This window comes from Pempheris klunzingeri, chromosome 8 (assembly GCF_042242105.1).
Source record: "Pempheris klunzingeri isolate RE-2024b chromosome 8, fPemKlu1.hap1, whole genome shotgun sequence".
Lineage (NCBI taxonomy): Eukaryota > Metazoa > Chordata > Actinopteri > Acropomatiformes > Pempheridae > Pempheris > Pempheris klunzingeri.
In genome coordinates this window covers 16,041,328-16,063,073 of record NC_092019.1, presented here as the reverse complement: position 1 = coordinate 16,063,073, position 21,746 = coordinate 16,041,328, and the positions used below count along the sequence as shown (strand labels likewise).

The following is a 21,746-nucleotide window of genomic DNA, read 5'->3' as shown; positions in this document are numbered from 1 at the left end:
TGATAGTTTGACCTTTTTATGAAGTACATTCCGATATTCAATCTGTTTTTGTGGTTGTCAAAATAAATTACTGAAAAATACAATGCTTCTTTTGACTTCTGGCTGGAGTCAAGCTACATACTAAGAATTTAAGTTGATTACTATGAAGGGAGCGCCCTCTGCTGGACACAATACACACTAGAAATTCCTACACTGTGCTGAGCATATTCAAGAACACTGTACAACATTTTAACTGTATATCATTGTTTTATTTGGATGGCAAGTTATACAATAGGCACCACAGAAAATAAAGCCATTCAGGCATGACAATAACTCCCTGAATACCAAATTAAACACACAGCTCAGACATCCAGGGGCCAGTCTACCTCTAAAAAAGACCTAATTCGAGAAAGAGACTTCCCCTGGTGTAAGACCTCACATTCAGGATGCATTAATACACTGACATACTGTTAAATCACATTGCACCGAGAGAGCTGATTAAATCAAAAGAGCACTTAATCATCAAAATGCATTAAATCAAGTATGGCTTCTGTAAAACAAAATGTTTAAGGCTCAAAAAACAGGCTGTCACATTCGCTGCAGCAAAAGAAAGGCAGAGACAAACATGGATGTTCACGTGTGTGACATAAACAGTGCGTTTTCTCAATGTGAGGTAATCATTAACACTGGTTTTCTTAACCATTAGCATGTTTAAATACAGTTGGTTAATTGTAACAAGTTGGCATAGTCCTTTACATAAATAGTGATTGTCTTATGCTATTGCATAGCCCATAGATCTGGTTTTGTTTTGGTCAAATCAACCCTACCTATTATAGTCACTTAAAGTAGTCATTTCTGTATTATATATCATCGACCCAAACATACCACTCAGACATGCATTAATACAGGATATATGCATAAGCTACACTTAGGTAAAGAGCTCTGTGCCAGTAGTCTGACATGAACTTTACTGTAAACCAGGCAATAGTATTAGTATATGAAGGCAGTATTTTTATCACTTCACCCTAAACTATCTGGCGACAGTGACCCATAGGCACTTTAATCACCGGCAGCACTACCTTGTACTTGATCTTTTTGTTTTGGACAGCCATTACAGATTTTCAGAGTGTACTGTCCAGAGTGTTGTAGTTGTCTTTGAAGTTCTTCAGCTCCAGGAAGTGTCTGGGCCGTTTGCTGCGCTGCTGCATTGTAGATGTGAGGTAGGTGGTTTGGGTGGGGGAGGAGGAGGAGGAGCTTGCAGGCTCCGTGGTGCTGGTGAGGTCTTTGGCTGCAGACTGGTGGTACTGGCTCGGAGTGCTGCTGTTGCTGCTGCTGCTGTGAGACTTGACACTGAGAGAGAAAAACAGATTGTTCCCGGTGCATAATTAACATTCCGCATTGGGATTAACAAAAAAGGAAAGCTGTAAAGGGTCACTGTGAGGAAAGGCTATGTCTACTCACGCAGAGGCCAGTTCAGTTAGAGCTTCCTGGTATTTCAGAAATTCTGCCTCACCAAAAGCCTGCACACAAAAACAGGAACCAAGAGCAAGACATCAGTGCATCTGTCAGTTTTTCATGCAATCACAACATACAGTACACAGTAGGATGGACAATATGGTAAAAAGGAAAATCATGCTAATTACAATCAATGTAAGTGAGCAGGTACTGAACTAAAAGGCACTGTTAGATCTGTTTTGTTTAAATAATACCCTTTAAAATTAAACAAATGCATATGATTTTTTAATCCATGTTTTCTTGTCATGAATTCAGACAAGTGACTGTGTAGCAAAAAAAAAAAATTCACTATTTGACTATAATGTCATGATGTATTTAATGAATGCACACAGAGACACTGACCTCTGCCCCATGTCGTGCTTTGTTGTACCCATCCAGCACTGTGTCGATGAGGGAGCGCAGGCTGTCTTTGAACATGCATTGGGAGTTTCGTAGCTGTAGGAGCCATGTCCGAAGTCTTTTACCTGTCACAGCAGTGGACGAACCACCCAGCTCACGGAAAGGGAGATCTATTGACAGAAAGTACAGATGGTTAAGTAACGGATGCATTGTCTGTCATAACAACAAAACCGAACTCTGATTAAGATCAGCTTACCAGTGTCTCTGATGGCATCCAGTGCTCTCATCCTGTACAGGTAGTCAAGGGAACCTGCAACACACACACACACACACACACACACACACACACACACAGACAGATTCTTAAATACACTGGATAAAAACTACTCACGTAGAGAGTTTCAGGACTGTGTGTGTGTGTGTGTGTGTGTGTGTGTGTGTGTGTGTGTGTGTGTGTGTGTGTGTGTGTGTTCCCCTCTAACCAGACTGCTCCCTGTGCTTTAGCCGATCATCATCTGGGGACAGCAGACGAGGCTCAAAGTGGATTTTCTGGACCTGGCACAGTTTGGCTTCAATTTGTTGTCTCAGCTCCTACAGCACAAAGTTAATCACACAAAAGTTAATCAGCAAATAACTGCACAGCGTCACACTTGTGGTCGATTATGGTGAGTGTGTTACCTTTGGCGCATTGTGGCCAAGGGGAACATGTGGTCCCCTCCGAGACTTCATGGCAAAGCGCATAATTTGTCTTTTGACAAAGATGAACAGCAAAACAAACACCTAGAGGAAAGTCAAGAGTTAGCTTCCCCTCAGTTTTAAGTTTTTTTTAAAGCTTTTCATAATCATAGTGAACAGGATGCCAGTGGATAATGGACAGACCCAAATAAGGAAACAATGCACAATAAATGATTAAATATAAAATACAATTGCATGTTTAGTTGCTTGCAAACATGTTGTTGGCTTTCCCTTTTAAAAATGTTTAAACATAGTTCAAAGTCTTATTATGAATTTGGAACTTTAAAAAGATTATTATCAGCTTACAGTACTGTACCGTAGTGCTTAAGTTTGTTTGTTCAGACCTGAAACCCAGAAATGTTACCTTTATTTATTCTGGGATGTTTAATGGACACAAGAGAAACTCTAAAACAAGAGAAAGACACTCTCAGCAGTGAATCCTCCCCGAAATCTGAATAACATCAAAATCACATTAAAACTTCTTCAGCTAAAAGTTAATAGTCTCCTGTGTAACACATAAAAAATTGCAAATGACACAGAGATTAGATTTAGAAATAATGAAGAGTAAGGATTATTTTTGTAAACTAACTGCACCTCCTTTTTCTATTTCTGTGTCATCAACCCCAACTTTTGTGTTTGTGATCATCACAGCACGGCATAAACTACATATTTTACTCACTTGTTCTCAATACTACTACTACTACTACTAATAATAATAATAATAATAATAATGATTAAAGGTTTTGATTGAAATCTGAAGGAAATAAATGTATAATTGTGGTGGCGAAGTGATCAGCAGCTGTTGTAGTCAAGAAGTTATGGTGTTAAAAAAATGAGAAATGTTTTCAAACCCTTCACTGTTGCACTGATGTGATCAGGGAGTCTATGACTTTAATCACCAACACCGATGTGTGTATTGTAATGACTGAGCATAGGATATACTGTTTTGCACTTTGTATCCAAGGACAGTGATTAATCTATTGTGTCAATGTGGGTCTGGTTCTGCCTAAAGAAAATGTTTTGAAAATTAAGACAAAGCAAAACACTGTTTGGAGTCTCCCTCAATTCATTTGACAGTCGCACAGCTTTTACTGTGACTGATGTCACTATGAGTACACAGTATAATATAATATAATATAATATGCAGGTTACACCGTGAAACCACTCACCAGACTTCCGTAGGCCATCACAAGCACCACGTTAATGCTTGACAGGAGGGAATCACTCATCTTCAAACTCTGCGTTTTGTAGTTTTTAAACTAAACTAGCTAAACGACGGCTCAACGTGCGCCCAACAGTCGGCCTCTGAGAGACATACGGTTTCATTAAAGTGGCTGTTTTCAAAACACATGAGGCTAACGACGAACGAAAGACAGAAAATGGGAAGGTAAACTAAATTGCTGCTGTTTGTTACATCTCGCTGCCTGGTTTGTTGACTTCCGCGTTAGTCACGTGACCTGTGTAAGCAGGGGTGACGTCGGGTCTGACGCTCCTCGGGCCTCCTATGCCATCTGCTGTCCAAGGAGACTTCACCCAACAAATACTGAAACCAACACCAGTGGTGAACAAACGCTAAACTGGCAGAAAATGAGGATGATGAGCAGATGATCCTGTCGTCTCCACCTCCAACATTCACCTCAACAAAAAGATACACACCATTAAATCGCTCCATTTCCCAACTTTCACACTCCTGCGCTTAATTTTTGCACTGAATTGCCTGTAAACTATTTTTACCAACTGTGACCATAAACTCCCCTTTCTCAAAGCTCCTGTGTTGTATCACGTGGCTGCTGGAGTCCTACACTCTGAAAAATGAATTTAAAGACCCACTGTGTCTGTGTGAGCAAGACAGTGATTTGCATCCATCATGCAGAGACACTGAGTGCCATTCTTCTGTCAGGAACAAGGGTGGGTGTCTGTGGAGTCGTACTGGAGCTATTTACCCCTACTCACAGACTTATCTCTGTCCTGAGAGGACCATGCAACCTGCCAGCCAATCACTGGATCTATTCAGCCAATGATTGGAGCATTAGGGTCCTAATACTTTGCTGTGAATCAATATATCTGACACAGTCTGTTCTTACTTTGACAGGGACAGAGAGGCATTGAGACATCCTTTATTTAACGTTGCAGAGTGCTTACGCAGTAACCACAGCTTCCTCTGTATCAACAGAAGACAGAAGCAGGTGCATGCAAAAAAACAGCAGCGCGTGTTTGTGCAAGTCGAAACTGTAAGTACAGTTTATGGTGTTTTTTTGCTTTTACGTTATATATCTATTTCTGTTTTCTAGTCTGTTTGCTTCTTGTACATCTGTGATTTAATGGCTGTTTGTTCACCTCCCCACTCTACAGAATCCAGTTTTCCCATAAACAATACTTCTTCTAATTCTTCTTCTTCTTTCTTTCTTTGTGTGGATAAAACCTCACAGCAATGTCACATACTTTTCTCCCTCTCCTCCTTTTGGGACATTACAGTCCTACAGATCCTCAACAAGTGAGCGTGTGGAGCTCTGTTTTGTTGGACAAATGTCATACTAGAGGTGTACTTTTAACAATATTTATCCCTGCTGGTTTTTATGAGTCCACATGAGCTCTTTGTGGTCTCTGGGTCCCAATTAAAGGCACTCTGTTATTATGTATTTTGATACCTGCTCAGCCCAGATGGTTAGACTCAGGTTTGCCTTAGGTGGGGTGATATTATAAGCCTGTGATGGGAAATGTCATTCTTGTTCTGTTTCAAGCAATTATCTGAACTGTATCTCTCTCCCTTGAGCTATGAAATGCTGATGTGAGATGGAGTTTGAAGTTTCTGTAAGGCGTGTGTGTACGCATGTGTGTACGCATATGTGTGTACGCATGTGTGTCTGTGTCTGTGCGCTCCCTCCCTGTTGAGCCATTTAGTGAGTGACACATTGAACTGTAGTCAGGAATGCTACCCTGTGAGAAGAGGAAAAGAAGGAGAAAATAACAATGGGAGGGGGAGGAGAGAGAAAGACAGAGAGAGAAAGAGAGAGAGAGAGAGGACAAGAGGATAAACCAGTGTGGCAGGTTTGCGTCACTGTACACAGTCCATCATGCAAAGCTGATGGAAAGGCAAGAAGACAGAGAGAGAGGAGTTAGGAGCAGACGTCATTACACAGAGCTGCTTTCATTATGAAGCTGTGTCAAACAAGTGGTCTGGGACAAGCACAGAAGTCAGTCTTAGAGAAGGTAAGGTGCATACATGATGCAATTTCTTAGCAAATTTTTGATTGTGTGCAAGTAAATGTGTGCATTTTTGTGTCTTTCTTGCTGCTCAGTCAGACTTAGAAGTAAACTGTGCAGTGTCTCCCAGGTTACCAGATGGGAGGCTTTGTGACCTAGCAGAACAGGTGTTTCTGTAAACTGACACTCAGACTCACTTGCATTGGAAAGCACCATAGAGACTGTCTCCCAAAATGACATGCTGTAACGCAGACTTCATAAAATGCTTCATATAATTGTACAGGCAGGTCTTATCTCATTCCCCTGTCCTGTGATACTTGTCCAGTAAATCAACAGCGAACAGTATTTATATTTATTGTCAATAGAGATGATTGGACCTGAATTCTGACTTGATTAATGATCAAAGGAGGTTTCACTGGCTCACTAACGATGCCTGTTGTGTATGGCATCCCCGATGAGCCATTGTCCATCAGTAATGGTATCTTTCTCACAGCTGGGTGTATGTAAATCAAAGTGACTTTGTCCTCATCTTTGTCCATCTTATTTGATCATTTCACCTGAATCCAGGTTTCAGTCAGTTGTTGTCTTTCTCTGACTCAGTGAACTGACTCAGAGAACAGTACGAGTGCCATTTTAATGCATTGTTTATGCTCAGTGGATTGCTGTTTGGTGAGTTATTCCAGTTTTTGGTCCAGGTTTAGCTGATGCTGACAGGTACCCGTGAGTATGTTGCTTGTGTAAACAGCAGTTAGGACATGTGTGTACAACCGAGAGCATTATCTGAGTCCTACTGTTCTGTGAATGGGCTCATTGAGTCAGTATGAGGGGAATGTCAGGAGGGCAGGGACTTGTTGCAAAATGATGTAACAGACAGGGGATTGGAGTGAGTATACTGTCATGTTTTGGTTCTCTGGCTCTCATGATCTATCTTTTATTCTGTTTTTTCTTCTTCTTATCACTTTCATATCTTCTCCATTCACTGTCCACTTCATGCTTCTCTGTAACATGTTGTGTTCACTGTCCTCAACCACTCTGTGATTCTGTTTGACCATTTCGAGGAGCCAGAGCGACCACAATCCACATATCACAACATTCCAGCCCAATCCGTTCTGAGGATGGAAATTTGTACATTTTTATGCTTGGCAGGCAATGGGAGCTGTTCGCTGAAGTCATGCTGGGGAACTGAAAACTGCAAGGGACAGAACGACAAGACGGAGAAGCAGAGGAGCCCTGAGAAGTCATCTCTGCTTGGCCATAAAACTGAGAATCATCAGGAGCATTGCTGAAATATCAAGCTTTTTGATGCCAGATTTGGCACATGCAAGAAACTAATATGAGAACTGTAATTGTGCCTTTTTTTGCCTCCCTGCTTTTTACACACTGAAAACTGAAGCGTTCAGACAAATTGTTTCCAGGGTGCAGTCTAAAGGACAGATGCTTGGAATCTCTTAAATATCAAGTTCACTCTCTCGCTTTCTCTTTTGGATTTGGCACTTGACAGGAGATCATTAACTTTGTTTACTCTAAGACAATGGACTTGTCTTTGCTCCCGACTCCAGTGAGTGAGTACACCAAGCAGACGACAGGAGCACGCTTCACTGTCCGCTCAGCAAACTCTCCCTTTTACAGTCTCACTCGCAGGCCAGGTGTAAGGAAACCCAGAGCTTTTTTAGAGGAGGAGAGGGAAAGTGCTGAGGAGGTCAGAGATAGAGAGAAATTCGTGACGCTCACCGGCACAAATGGGTCAAAGAAGGAGGACAATCACCCAGTGACTTATCAAGCCAAGACTGGGAGTCGCACCAGTGTCAAAGATCAGTGTGAGGAGAAAGAAGCATCTAGCCATAAAATGTCAACCAAGCTGGACCAGAATGGCACAGGTGACAAAACAGTCGCAGAGTTTGGCACTGACAGAGGTGAAAACCTTGCATTTGAAAGCCGGGGCAGGACGGAGTGGAGGAGATACAACCTGCCAGCTAGAAGTAAGAGTTTAGATTGGAGAACAGGAGAAAGAAGCCCTGATCGAAGCAAAAGGACTGACATGTCTGTGTTGTCAACCAAAAATGGAGCAGACATCAGTAAACAGCCTGCAGTCTTGGAGGAAAGAAGAACAGGAGTTGATGGTGTGAGGGGAAGGGTGATGTCGTCAATACAGGCCTATAACTCTGTAGGTACAAGTAATATTGCTCCAGAGAGGAGCTCTGTGACTCTTGGTAGTCAGACTTTGGATAGGGCCAGCAGGGGTAATTCTCTCCCCTCCAGGTTGAGGTCCCAGTCTGGATGTGGCTCTGGAGTCAGAGAAAGAGCTGCTTCATTGGTGCCCAAAGGAGGTCAGAGCATCCAGGAGCGGATAGAGAAACTCTACGAGTCAACTGGTTTTGGTAAAACAGAGGATTGCAGCAAAATTAGGGACTTCTCTACTCCTGTGATGTCCCACCACAAAGGAACTACAACAGACTCCCTGATTTCACCACAACAGAGGTCATATGAAAGGTCAGCAGGGGGAACCTTCCCCAGGCGATTCTCCTCCGGAGAGAATAGCAGCCTCAGTCCAATGCAAAGCAGGAAATCATTTACCTGGACACAAAAAGATGCATCAGGTTCTGAGGCTTCACTTTCTTCAGAGACAAGCAAGACCAGGGAGAGATTTTCAGAGGAACAGTGGCAAGGACAGATCCTGGGCCAGTATTCAGAGGAAGGGGGAGTCAACTCGGGTAGAGGGATAGAAGAAATTGGCACAAGATCGCTGGATAGAGTGAGGAGCAGGTACACTGTAGCAGCTCAGATAAGATCTGCAAGGGCTGCAGGGGGAATTACTTCACCCCAACAGTCAAACACTTTCTCAGAGGAGGAGAGATCAGTTCCTTTGAGGGATTCGATTGGACTGAAAGAGAGAAGAGTAAGTGGAAGTAAGGATGAGGGCCGAGGGAGCCATGGAGAAGGAAAAGGCAAGACTAATGGGACACTGGGAGAAAGAACTGGTGGGCTAAAGGAGCAGGATAAAGAGGCAGATGATGGACCAAAAAAAAAAAATGAGAGGAAGACTAGCAGCACTGATGAAGACGTGTTTGAGTCAAACCCACAGAAAATCATATTGAAAACAATAGAGAGAAAGAAATACCCAGAGGTCCACTCAGCAGCCAGTGTGAGAAATAAGATCAATCAGTTCGAGGCTCTGACACAGAGAGCCCAGAGTTTGGCTACGGGACAAATCCTGATGCCCAGACGGTCCAATTCTGTGCCAACACCGCTCAGCAGGGATCATGTTGGAGTGAAAAAGAGTGGGTCAGCAAAAGCGATAGGTGGATTGAAAGACAAGTGGGAGGAATTGAAAGAGGGAGGGGAGGCAGGTTATAAAACAGAGGAGAAAGTGACAGGGGCAGGGAGGAAGCTCGGGTCAGAAAGGTCTTTATCAGTGGACCAGGTTGGACTAAGATTAAGGGGGAAAGAGAGAGAAGGGAAGGATTTGGTTGAAAATGAAGGAAAAGAAACAGATATTGGTGACAATCGTAGTGAAGATTTCGGTGAATATTCCCGACTCAAAAGTTCACTGCAAATCCCACTAGATGCAGGGGCTCAAAGAAAGTTTTACATAGATGAGACAGATTTCTCCAAAGTCTCAAGCCCTGAGGCAGCGAGTAAGAGAGCACCACCTTCGCTGCTGTCCAACTCCAATGGCACCACACTCTCTTGTGTTACTTCGCCTATTAGTGATGAAGACAAAACTCCAACAAACACTCCAAACCACTCACCCTTTCTTTCACCTATCCAACAACGTGAAAACACCCCTCCCATTGCAGACAGTAAAAATGAATCCACTTCTGTCCTCACACAAGCAGCTGAAACCAGGGAAGGAGATTCCCCACCTCTCCCTTGTCCCTTGGCCATTTCGTCCCACAGCAACCTCACCGATCTCATCTCTCCCGAGGTCAACGCAGCCTTTCTTCCAAATGGGAAGAGAGGGGTGTTGGATCTGGATGCCTGGGTAGCTGGCTCGAACGCAAAGACTAAGGTTTGGGATGACAACGAAGATGATTATGGTGATGATGATGAAAGCACACAGAAGGATGAGGATTCAAACTATGATTCAGACTCTGGAGAATCCTCTGTGACTGTTACCAGTAACATGAGCCAGTCAGATCGCAGGAGCTTCTGTGTTAGGTGGGTACAGTTTATATCATCAGATTTCTGGTTTCCCTTCCAACAACTGGTCAGTTTTTCACCCTCCAAACTCTTGGCTTTGCTCCCTGTAGTCTGTCAGACCTGTGTAACTTTGCCGGAGCTGACTTTGACTCAGAGAATGACAGTGATGAGTGTCAATCTACTGGTCGGCGGTCTGCCTCACTGAGCTCAGACATTTCGGTCCTGTCCTGTGTGTCTGTGCTGCCCAGTGAGGAGCTCGACAGGCTGCTGGAAGATGTCAGGAGCCTGGGGGACAGCAAGCTGCAGGTACAAACAACTGAGCATCAGTAACTTTTTTAATTCTTTTCTATGGCTTTGAAGTTGTGGTGTTGAACCAACAATTTTCCTCTCCCCTTGATGTAATTAAAAATCACAACTGCATCTTCTTCCTCACTCTCTGTACCGTCACTCTGTGCAGGACTATGATGACGTGCAGGTGGTGGTTCTCCATAAGGAAGTGGGAGTGGGACTGGGCTTCAGTGTGGCAGGAGGCGTGGACCAGAACAAAGCAGTCACTGTGAGGAAATACCAGCTTTCTCCTGTGAAATAGTCAAATCGATTGTTCTCTGCCTCTTTATATATCTCTCTGTCTTCCTCTCAGGTTCACAAGGTGTTTCACTCAGGTGTTGCAGCTCAGGAAGGCTCCATAAAGGAAGGGGACCAGGTCTTGTCAATCAATGGCACAGCACTGTGTGGCTACGCCCACTGGGAGGCTTTGAGGGTCCTCAGGAGAGCCAAGACTCGGGAGATGGGGGTGGTGGTCCTGAGGAGGGGAGGGAGTGGCGGTGTCTGTAAGCGGGGAGCACACACAAATAATCAAGGACCAACACAGACTCAGTTCACTGAGACAGGTGAGATGTCACACTCAAGAGTTCTGCAAACAGGCTACGTTAGTCTTAAATCTACAACAGTTTAAAATGAGATGCTGTAACTTTTTTTTTCTGCTTTTGCGGCTCTCTCAGGTGAGCGTGTGCGTGTGCGTCTGGAGAAAAACAGCAGGGATCTGGGGTTCAGCTTGGAGGGAGGTGTAGGCTCCAGTCTGGAGGACAGACCACTCACTGTACAGAAGATCTTCCAGGGTGAGAACTGAAGCTCAGTATTTCAGATCATCACAGAGAAATGTAGAGATTCTTTGAGTGTTAGTATGACAGCCTTGACACTTCCACTGTTTGAGAAATGTTTCTACCATATTTTGAAACCTGGCTGCAGGGATTTGGTCCCATTCAGACACAAGAGCATTAGTGAGGTCAGACATGAACATTTGGTGATGAGGCCTCGGTTACCAAAGGCCAGTCAAGCTCTTCCACACCTGACGCAGAAAAACATATTTATGGATGCCACTTTGTACACATGATCACAGTCATGTTAAAACAAACAACATATAACTGACATAATTGACAATTGACAGATGAAATATCACCATTTGATGCTGCAAATCATAAAAAGGTCCCAGACCCACAAAAATATGAGGACTGGTGTCCATATACAGTATAACTTGCACCATGTTTCTCTGTCTTGTTAAATAAAATAATTGCCGTAAAGCTTTTTTACCTGGCTGTGGTGGTCCAGGTATTGTTTTTAAGTAGGCAGAAAGGAGAAAAACACCAGTTTTGTTCATGTAAGTTTGACAAAAAAATATAACTTTGGCCAACCCTATAAGAATCAAGATTCTATATTTATTCACTATATTTGAGCACACATACTGCACTACCTTTTCATTATGACCACTTCGGGTTGATATGTTCATTAAAACCATTTATTGAATTTTCCCTTTCCCCCCTTTCCTCTTCAGGTGGTCCTGTTGACAAAGTACGTCCCGGTGATGAGGTCATAGAGATAGAGGGTGTGAGCATGGTGGGGATGAGACGCCTGGAGGCCTGGACTTTGATCAGGAGATTGCCCCCTGGGCCCGTGGACGTGGTGCTACTTCGTCCTCTCAAACGTCTGGAAACATGAGGATTATCGAGGTGCTTTGTGCACAGTAAAGTTCAGGAACTAATGACGGACAACAAACTAAAAGCCATCAATGAGAGACAGTATTGCCTGCAGTGGCTTGACATGACACAAGAATTAATTGAATTAAGTGAGCTTTTTGAGCCTAATGCCAGATAGTTTTTATAGTCATTGCAACAAAGCCCTAAAGGAATATAATCTTGGAGACCCTGTCAAAAGTGTGTATTTTTCTTCTCTTTATCTGCAGGATTATGCCTACCTCAAAGCTTTGCATATTTCTATACTGGCCACGATTAAAGTGCACTGATGGCTCATATTTGTATCAAGTCAACCAACCTTTGTAACAGATTGGTAATTTAAAAGATAGAAATATAGCACCTGTAAATGAAACACATGTAGTATATTGTGAATATCTAACTGCATTTAAAGTTTATATTGGTTTTTAATAAATTCTAACTTAAAGAGATGCTTTTTATTCTTATGTCCAGCAGAGGGCAATTGTGTGACATGATATTATCTTTTTATCAGTTTGCAGAGAAAGACAGAAAACTCTGCAGCAGGGTAAAGGTATCTGTTCTTTTACACATTACCAAACAGTGAACAGTAGATGTGATAAGATAAGATGTAGATGTAGCTTTTTATAGTCTCTACGCATCAAGTCAAGGTTTCTGTTGTGAAGAGAAAGTCATCACTTCACTTTTACTCAAATTCCTCCCAAACTCAAAACATCTCCCACCATTCTGTTTTCAGATGAAGCAGTTAAAGTGACAGAAATCAAAGCATTTTCCCCAGTGAGGATGTGGTGTCACTCTTGGTGTGCTTTATATCTCAACTGATTGATGATTGAAATTATCAGCAGTAACATGGTTCTTTACTCCCACACAGCAATTATTTGGATTACATAATCCATTAAGAGTCCAGAGTTCAGTGAGAGGGGCTTCCATATCAACTACAATACCTATCGCTCACTGACAACTCTTACACCACACCAGTGACAATAGAATTTGTATTTGATATGAATTTGATTAACAGAGCCTACAGGTTGAAGCCAGGCTGCATTAGGCTACCGTTATAGACTCTATACACAAAGTTTTATCAACATAGGCACCAGTGATTTAACATTCATGACGTTCAAAGTTTTGGAGTTTGTAACTCAGTAATAGAGTGTATTCTGATTTATTCAGTTTCAACATCTGTGACTGGTTTCTGCTGTATATATATATATATATATATATATATATATATGTACAGTATTCTGTGGTTTATTGCCCTCTGATATGGCTGTTTATGGCCTCTTTTCATATATTCTAATAGCTGAGGCATATTACGCTCTCTGCACCAGCCAATCACAAGGTGTGACAACCCAATAAATATGTAATGGTGTTTGAGCAGCTTAAGAAAGAGGAGGCACACAAGAGGAGAGGTGGGATACAGTGCATGTGTCCTCGGATGCTTTTTTTTTTGGCATCAACACCGACAGCTCCTACACTGACACCAGCACATCAGCTCCTAGACAAGCAGACGGACAGACGGCCCAACAGCTGGTCTGTCTGACAATAGAGACAGAGTTCAGTGTGAGATGAGAAGAGGGATTTAACTCCAGTAATGTTGAAGCTACAAGTTCTGAGAGTGAGGAATGCCCTGGTGCGAGAGTGCATGGCGGAGTTCTTGGGGACTTTTGTCTTGCTGGTAGGTGACACTAAGACTTTGAGTTGGCTTTTGTTTAGTTGGCTGTTGTTTTCAGAGCATTTGGAGTTTCTTTGAATCCCTTCAAAAATTTTAAAAAAGCAAAAAAGCAAAAGTAAAAGCATACAAAAAAATAAGCAATGAATTGAATAAATTGTTTTAAACTAAATTGTTAATTTTTTAAATTAAATTAGAAATGTATCAAAGCTGTATTAAAATGGGCATGGGGCTTATCATATATACTCCTGTTGTTATCATCAGAATCAGTTTTAGGCTTATTACCAAATAGGTTTTCAAATACAATATTATTGTGCATAATAAATGTCATAGTAGAAAAGAAAAGGAAACTATAAATAGTACAAAAGTCAAGAATCATAAAAATATATCATAAACTGTGCAATAATAATATGAGGAAAATAGTAACATATGTAAAACAAAATGCAAATATTGCCTGTGTTTTGGACTCTGAATGAAACTAATGGCACTATTGTGCCAAAACTTTAGTTGACTTGGCATTCAAATTAATTATCATCATATAATAATTCACTTTAATGTTACCTTGACCTGCAATGTCAGCTATTCATTTACTGCCCATAAAGTTTTATCAGAGAAAATCTTATTGCTGGTAAACAGATTAATGCATGAGATAAATGCATTGAATACATGTGTGTGTTTTCTGGTAGTCCTCTCAGCTGTGGGATTCACAGGTAGATGGTTATATGGCTGCTTAGATAAGATGTCTATAAAGTCTAAGTTCATGAGGGGATGGAATTAATTACGTTTTGATGGCTACATTTGTCTGTGATCATTGATATGTTTCTTTGAACCATAAATAATTAATCAATCACAAGAGAGCAATTTAAATATGTACACACACGTGTATAAAAGTAAGCTTTGCTGTCTGTATTTTTGGCCATGGAAGGATTGTCTCTTGTTCTCCAGCCGTTTACTATATTTCTCCTGAGGTTTCATGTCGTCTCATTTACTCTCTCTGTCCTCTTTATCTGCTGTGAAGCTCTTTGGCTGCTCTGCTGCAGCGCAGGTAAAGACAAGCAGAGAGACCAAAGGCCAGTTCCTGTCAGTCAACATGGCCTTCTCTGTGGGCGTGATGTCAGCTATGTACCTCACAAAGGGCATCACAGGTAAGAAACACTAAAATGGGCACTAATTCTTCCCATGTTATGATCTTTTAACTCGATATATCACACTCTTATCTGGCATCCTTGACGGATTAACGTGCTTACAACACCACAGCAGTACTCCGTTTGCTGCCTCACATTACAGCAGTCATTCACTGATGTGAGCACTCAGATTTATTTCACTTATAGCTGGTGCTCTGAGCAAAGAGGCCACGTCCAGCTCTTCAAGGCCCTCACTCTAACTGATATCTATCAGAATAAAGCTTCTCTTATTTGGCCACAAATAATCAGAGATTTCATTACCTCCCAGTCTCTCACACAAATTCATTTCCTATCTCCTCCTTCCTGTCTTCCCCTCGCTCCATCTTTTATTTTTCTCTGTAGGTGCTCATCTTAACCCGGCGGTGACTCTGAGTTTCTGTGTGTTGGAGCAGGTGCCTTGGGGAAGGCTGGTGCCCTACTGCCTCTCCCAGCTGCTGGGGGCTTACATGGCATCAGGGCTTGTCTACCTGGTCTACTATGGTTAGTCTGTCTGGCACCTCAAACACTTTATTTCTTTACATACGTGTGGGTGACTAAATCAAGAAAAGGCCTGAATGAATGAGTGGAAAAAATATAACAAGGAACATCTTCTGGAGACTACACTTTTATTTTTGCACACATTTGCAAATCCTTTTGTTTTGTTGTTTCCTCTCTTTCTGCTTTAGATGCTATAATGGATTTTAGTGGAGGAGTATTGACTGTATACGGCCCAAATGAGACAGCGTCTATATTTGCCACATATCCATCACAGTACGTTACTTTGGGCAGAAGTTTCCTTGATCAGGTCAGTGGGAGGATACGTGTAACTTTTAATCAGCATTTTAACAGCTGTTCCTCCACTGAACTATATTTATTCCATACTTACATTCCTCCACTTTATTTATACATTTTATTAGGTAGTGGGCACCGGCATGCTGATGTTGTGCATCCTGTGTTTGGATGAAAAGAGGAATACCCCCGCTCCCTCAGAGCTGATCCCTGCTATAGTGGCAGTTATCGTCCTGGGGATCTCCATGTCAATGTCTGCGAACTGTGGCGCTGCAATAAATCCTGCTCGGGACCTGGGGCCACGCCTCTTTACACTGTCCGCAGGCTGGGGCACTGAGGTCTTCACGTAAGTATCTTATCTTACATGTACAGCACACATGCACTGCACTTAACACATACAACTAACACATACAAATATCTTTTCTTCAAACATTTTAAGGCCTCATTGATGAAGCCACACAATTTATCTATGGCATTTGAAAAGTTTCTTACTTTCGTACAGGTCTTTGACCTCAGAAAATCATACATGTCAGAGGTTATCAGAAGCTGGAGCTGTTTTCTGCAGGGTCAAAGGAACATGAAGTGTCAGCTAGTTACAAAAGATTATGATGATTATGGCCTGATGTTTGTTCCAACATGATGATGTTGGACCTGATTTGTGTGTATGATCTCATAATGCTATGGCTTTTCTGAGGTTCCACAGCTGTTAGATACTCTTTGTACTTGGTCTAATTTATTTAAAGCTGCATTGATAGATTATTGCCCACTAACACACAGCCGTTTATGTGACGTAACATGGCCTCATCAAGCTGTTATGACTAACAAATAAGGAGAAAAATAGCTGAAACACAACTGGAGTTGTGTTTCTGGCCACCTGACAGCTGCAAGACCAATATTTACTGGCCCTTTAGCCAACTGCAAGAATAGCTGCCCACTAGATGTTCACATTTCTTTGACAGCAAGTCAGTAATTTGTCCTGTAACTTTGTTTGGTGATGGACAGGTAGTTTACATTGGGTTCATCTGAGCCTGTATGCTCAAAATAGCTGCTTTAGATCTATGAACTGGGTCATAAAACTAAAACATTGGGTAATAATTTTCTGTGGGGACATCACAATAGAAGTCAATATAAAAAGAATGAGTAATGCAGCTTTAAATTGCATTGCATTGCAGAATATACACTTGGCTAATAAACAAAGTTTCATCTGAATTCCTCTCTGATGTTAATCTGGCTGTCTCCTCTCCAGGTGTTACAACTACTGGTTCTGGGTGCCCCTGGTGGCCCCACTTATTGGAGCTATTTCAGGTACTTTCATGTATTTGATCTTCATCCACTGGCACCTGCCTGACCCGGACCCCCCTGAGAACCTCTCTAGTCTTTACACCATCAGTGACAAAATCAAACAGCCCGACACCTCGTGGGAAAATGAAGTTGAAAAGACTGCATATTTGTAAGTGTTACTGTAATTAAATATGTCCCACATGACAAGGCTACTTCCTTTATAACCAATACAGACAGTTCAAATATTTGAAACAAATATCTGAGCTTAGCCACAGTTAGGACACACACACATATTGTGATCTTTGTTCGGAGAAATACCTATAGGAATTTCTTTTTTCTTTAATGTACAATCTATAGTGAGCATCTATACAAAACCTGTAGAGGTGGAGGGAGCTGAAAGACATACTGATTGTATGAAAATGCTGTTTACATTGATGTATATATTCTCTGAATATTGATTCTCTGAATATTATTCTTGGTAAATTATATTACTGAGTTGTGTTTATGAATTGTTAAGCTGTATTAATAAAACTTTACCCTGAAAAATGAAGCATAAATGTCACTGTCGCAGTTTTATTAATTCAACTTAGAACATACACACATAAAAGTGTCAGTTGTTATCAAAACTAATTAACATTATCACACAAATTAATAATATTTGATTACATATAGATGTATAGATAGAAGGGCAGATATACGGGTGATGATTAATTGAAGATGATTGACAACTTTTTAAAGTGATGACCAAAATGTTGCTGTTAATCTTATCTTACAAATCTTATCTTTAAAAAAAAATCACCTTAAGGGACACATGAACTGAAACTTCTTAAGTTAAGTTAAGTTAAGTTAGTTTTAGGTTGGTCTTAAAACTTCACCGCTGTATTAAGACAAACAGAGAAATAGGGCCATTTTAAAGAAATGAAAGACGAGATGTTGTAAAAGGAGCAGCCTGAGGAAATAACAATAACACATGTGTATAATCTAATTATCTAATAAGGCCATTTCTTTGGCCTTATTTTGGTGATAGTTTATGAGGGTAAAATAAAAAACATGTCATTTTATCCTGCAGGGACGTTCATTGACCACTGGGTGGTGCAGTTTCCATTTCAAAAATGGCTTTAACAGAAGAAAAGTACAACACACTTCCTGAGGGGGAAACACAGGACGGCTCAGAGAAGCGTCAGTGTATGTTTTCCTTAAGGTGGCATCGGCTACATTTTGGTCATCACCTTAAAAAGTTGTCAGTCGTCTATAGGTCATCATCTACCCCTCTATATATCCCTCCATCAAGACCTACATGTACATGTAAACAAATATTATTACCTTGCACCTTATATAGTTGTTAATAACTTGTAAATATAGGGTAACATTTATTCCTGCTTTTATGCCTGCTGTCTTGCAATGTGTACCATAACCCCATATGTTCAGTCCACAGTAACAATTTGACTGTATCTGTATATAGTTTGTTAACTAATGCTGCAAGTAATGATTATTGTTATTATTGATCACAGTTTCTCAGACGTGCTAAATTACATATTGATATTGCTGGTTTTGCCCAACCAACACTCCAATTTGCAGAATTTGGAGAAATTATCACAATACAAATACAGCATGTCTGTGAAGATTCTCAGTCATCCAGGTCATAGTTATTCCTTAGGAGTTGAGCAAAAAGTCAACTGGACTTGTTGAAGGTACTTGAAGACGTTTCGCCTCTCATCCAAGAGGCTTCTTCAGTTCTAACTGACTGGTAGGGAGGTCAGGCATATAAACACTGTTCAAGTCGTTAGGCCCTAGGTGGGTCCTGTGTGGGTCGTTACCCAGTTGTCATGAGTCGTTAAGTCATATGAGTCATGGTGTGAGTGGGTGTTGAGCTGTCTGGGGAGGGTGCTCAGGACAGCATTGTAAGTGGATGACAGATGGTGTCATAGGCCACCTCCTCTGTTTAGCGAAGGTCGCTCCAGTTTGACAAAGATGGCTTCTTTGACTCCTCTTTCAAACCATTTGTCTTCCCGGGCCAAAACCTGCACATTGCTGTTCTCAAAGGAGTGCCCTTTGGCCTTTAAATGCAGATGGACTGCTGAGTCCTGACCTGAGGAGTTGGCTCTCCTGTGTTGGGCCAAGTGCTTGTGGAGCGGTTGTTTGGTTTCTCCAATGTACAGGTCTGGGCATCCCTCACTGCATTGCACTGCATGCACCATGTTGCTCTGTTTATGTCGGGGTTTTGTCCTTGGGGTGGACCAGCTTCTGTCTCAGGGTGTTGCCTGGTTTAAAATGTACAGGGATGTCATGCTTCCTACTGTGAGGAAGATCCTCACAAGTTTCTCTGATATGCCTGAAACATAGGGGATGACAATGTTGTTGCGTTTATTGTCCTTCTTTTCTTCTTTTTTGCAGTTTTCAGCATGTTTATATTTACACTGTTGAGTCAATAGTTGCAGTGTAGTTTCCCATTGGCATGTTGCAGTACTGTTTGCATTTTGTTGGCCATAATGCAGATGTTGCGACCTTGAGCAGTGAACAGATGTTGGAGCAGATGATGCTGTCAGAGCAGTAGATAGCGGTATGACATGTTCATGTTTTTAAAGTCCATGGGTTAAATAGACAAAGTGTTAAAAACATTTCATCATAACACAACAGCTGTGCTTCCAAACAGTGGGCTTGTTCATCCAAAAAGCAAAAACACCACTGATGCAGAGCCATGAGTCAGATGCTCAGTGAACAGGTCCTCAGTGCAGGAGGCTCAAAAGGAGGTGATGAAGGTGCAGCCCCTCCTCCTCCTCCTCCTCCCCCCTCCTCTCCCCTGGCCGAAGCCATACCCTCTCTCACCTCGGCACGCTCATCCGCTGATCCTCTGCATCACTCTCCCACCTCAGTGACCGTTTCCCGTCTCGGGCCAGCGTCCAAGTCGTGCCAGAAACCTCATCATGACCTCGGCCAGCGCGACGGCGAGGATGTCTCCACCAGACACACGTTTATAACGCCGACTGGAAAAGGTAGGTCTGTGTTTCCTGAGCTGCTGCAGCGGTGGTTGGCCGCCACCATCATGCATGGCCAGTTTGCTGTGCTTGTCCCACTTTATCAGCTAAATGTATCGATGTGTGTCTCGGTTTTCATTGTGAAGTGTTCAGCTCTTATGACTGCACCAGACTACTCAGATCTACTCAGTTCATACAGTAGTTCAGTTCTTTGTCACGGGGATTTTTAACCTCCCAAAGCGGTAGTGAAAAAGTTACTGTAGACTGGCATTAGTCGTAATATTTCCCCCAAACTCAAAGTGAAAGTTGGTCGTGCCAGTGTAGGTAACCCAGACATCACAGCATCTCTTCTAATGGAATATAAGGACTTTAGTGTGTCCAGTTCAATGTCTCCTTAAGAAATGTCCAACCTGCCTGCAGCATTTCAGTTTAAAGTTTAGTTATTCTAGTCTTTTTTGGTTCAGTTTGTTGCCCTGTGCTTCCTTATGAAAGTAAATGAGCTATAATTATTATAACAGGACGTCACCGAATACCACAAATACTTCATCTCTATCAATGTAGTTTCAGAGGAAAGTAACGACCGCAGGAGCAGGATGTTGTCTGTCCATAAATTTAATTCCTTCTCCAGAAGTACAGTAGAAGCTGCCTTCCCGGCAGGCCAATTACATGATGACTTACCTTTGTCTTCTGTTGTTCTGCTTCATTATGAAAGAAACTATAGTAACTTACAGCAAACCTGTAGTTCATTTCAATAAGATGTCATGCAGATACCACAAGAAACTATATTAGTATCTATTATGGTAACATATCAGAGGAGATTAAAACCCAAGTAATTTGATTACTCCTCAAGAAATACACAACCTGCGCTCAGAGCAGGCCAAGTGCACAGTGGTGTAACTTTGTTAGAGTTTGTTAGACTTTGTTAGAGTCTGTTGTTTGTCGGTTGGCTTCCTTAAGATAGAAACGTGGTCATGCATATATCACAATGAAAGACCACCTTAAGGCTGCCTAAAGGTTATATAGTCTATCTATGAATGAGCCGTCAAATTACACAATGACCTAACTGTGTAAGAGGTATTCTGTGGTATGTTAGCTTTTATCTGTGCACATTAACACTACACAGTTAGTATAATGTCTGAGATGTGCGGTACTGAATTTGGAGCTAATGTTTATGGCCACATGTTTCATTAAAGCTTTTTGCTGCTCCAAATCCTCTAAAACTTCAGCCAGATACTCAGTGTGCCCCCCCCGGCCCGTGTTTCCAGCTTTATTTCATAAGAGCACTGCAAGTCTATAGGGTTATACAAGATGCCAGCCACAGATGGAGAGGGAGAGGGAGGGAGGGATGTGACAACTTAAAGACCGAGGACAGGAGAGAGGTGAGAGAACATGGCAAACAGCTCTCATCCTCAGCCTGCAGTCTCTATTAGATTGGACTGATGAAGAGGCAGCGTACAGTGTAGAAAATGAGTATAGAGCATGCAATGAAGGAGAGGAGTGTATAACATGGCAAGAGACGATGCTGGAAACTGGAGCTGAAAGCTGATCGGCCCAAATCACATGGAGAGAGGCAGAGTGGCTCTTTCTCAGGAGTATTGATTGGAGGCTTGCTGCCTCGAGCCCCTGTCTGCCATACTGTTTGCACCTTCTAGTGTGCACTACAAACCCGAGACAAAGATGTAGAACGCCTCGCCTGTGCAACCTCACCTCTCATCTTTCTGCCTCTCTGCATCGTTACTTCGCTGAGATAAAACACAGTGAGTGAGAGCAGTGAGGTGTGTAATACTAACAGGTCAGCATAAATGGAATGATGGGAGGCACACGAAGAGAGGAAAGTGAGAAGAGAAGAGAAGAGAAGAGAAGAGAAGAGAAGAGAATAAAGGAGGAAAAATACCGCTCCATTACACTTTCAGTCCACTGTAGGAGGAGACTGACAGTAGATCTGGCCCAA

General features: G+C 42.0%; 4 protein-coding genes across 4 annotated transcripts in view; 3 read left to right on the top strand and 1 right to left on the bottom strand.

Moving 5' to 3' along the window:
- Window positions 1-226: 226 nt before the first annotated feature.
- Window positions 227-3,908, bottom strand: c8h1orf43 (chromosome 8 C1orf43 homolog). Its single transcript, XM_070835235.1, has 7 exons — window positions 3,738-3,908; window positions 2,512-2,613; window positions 2,316-2,424; window positions 2,090-2,143; window positions 1,837-2,003; window positions 1,441-1,499; window positions 227-1,329 (listed from the first exon to the last, which is right to left on the bottom strand). The coding sequence occupies exons 1-7, from the start codon at window positions 3,795-3,797 to the stop codon at window positions 1,101-1,103; spliced, it is 780 nt and encodes a 259-aa protein (XP_070691336.1). The 5' UTR covers window positions 3,798-3,908; the 3' UTR covers window positions 227-1,100.
- An 841-nt stretch (window positions 3,909-4,749) lies between these two features.
- LOC139205092 (serine-rich adhesin for platelets) lies at window positions 4,750-12,319 on the top strand. The gene is made up of 7 exons (XM_070835196.1): window positions 4,750-4,799; window positions 6,919-9,930; window positions 10,023-10,218; window positions 10,370-10,468; window positions 10,553-10,802; window positions 10,914-11,030; window positions 11,744-12,319. The coding sequence occupies exons 2-7, from the start codon at window positions 7,304-7,306 to the stop codon at window positions 11,905-11,907; spliced, it is 3,453 nt and encodes a 1,150-aa protein (XP_070691297.1). The 5' UTR covers window positions 4,750-4,799; window positions 6,919-7,303; the 3' UTR covers window positions 11,908-12,319.
- A 1,066-nt stretch (window positions 12,320-13,385) lies between these two features.
- aqp10a (aquaporin 10a) lies at window positions 13,386-17,048 on the top strand. Its single transcript, XM_070835197.1, has 6 exons — window positions 13,386-13,593; window positions 14,606-14,732; window positions 15,114-15,251; window positions 15,437-15,555; window positions 15,668-15,885; window positions 16,786-17,048. Exons 1-6 carry the CDS (start codon window positions 13,510-13,512, stop codon window positions 16,991-16,993), a joined length of 894 nt encoding a protein of 297 aa, XP_070691298.1. The 5' UTR covers window positions 13,386-13,509; the 3' UTR covers window positions 16,994-17,048.
- A 2,683-nt stretch (window positions 17,049-19,731) lies between these two features.
- The window catches only part of atp8b2 (ATPase phospholipid transporting 8B2), a 23,226-nt gene continuing 21,211 nt past the window's right edge, over window positions 19,732-21,746 (top strand). The window contains exon 1 of the mRNA XM_070835166.1: window positions 19,732-19,817. The gene's annotated coding sequence lies outside the window, so the exon portion shown is untranslated. The remainder of the gene's footprint in view (window positions 19,818-21,746) is intronic.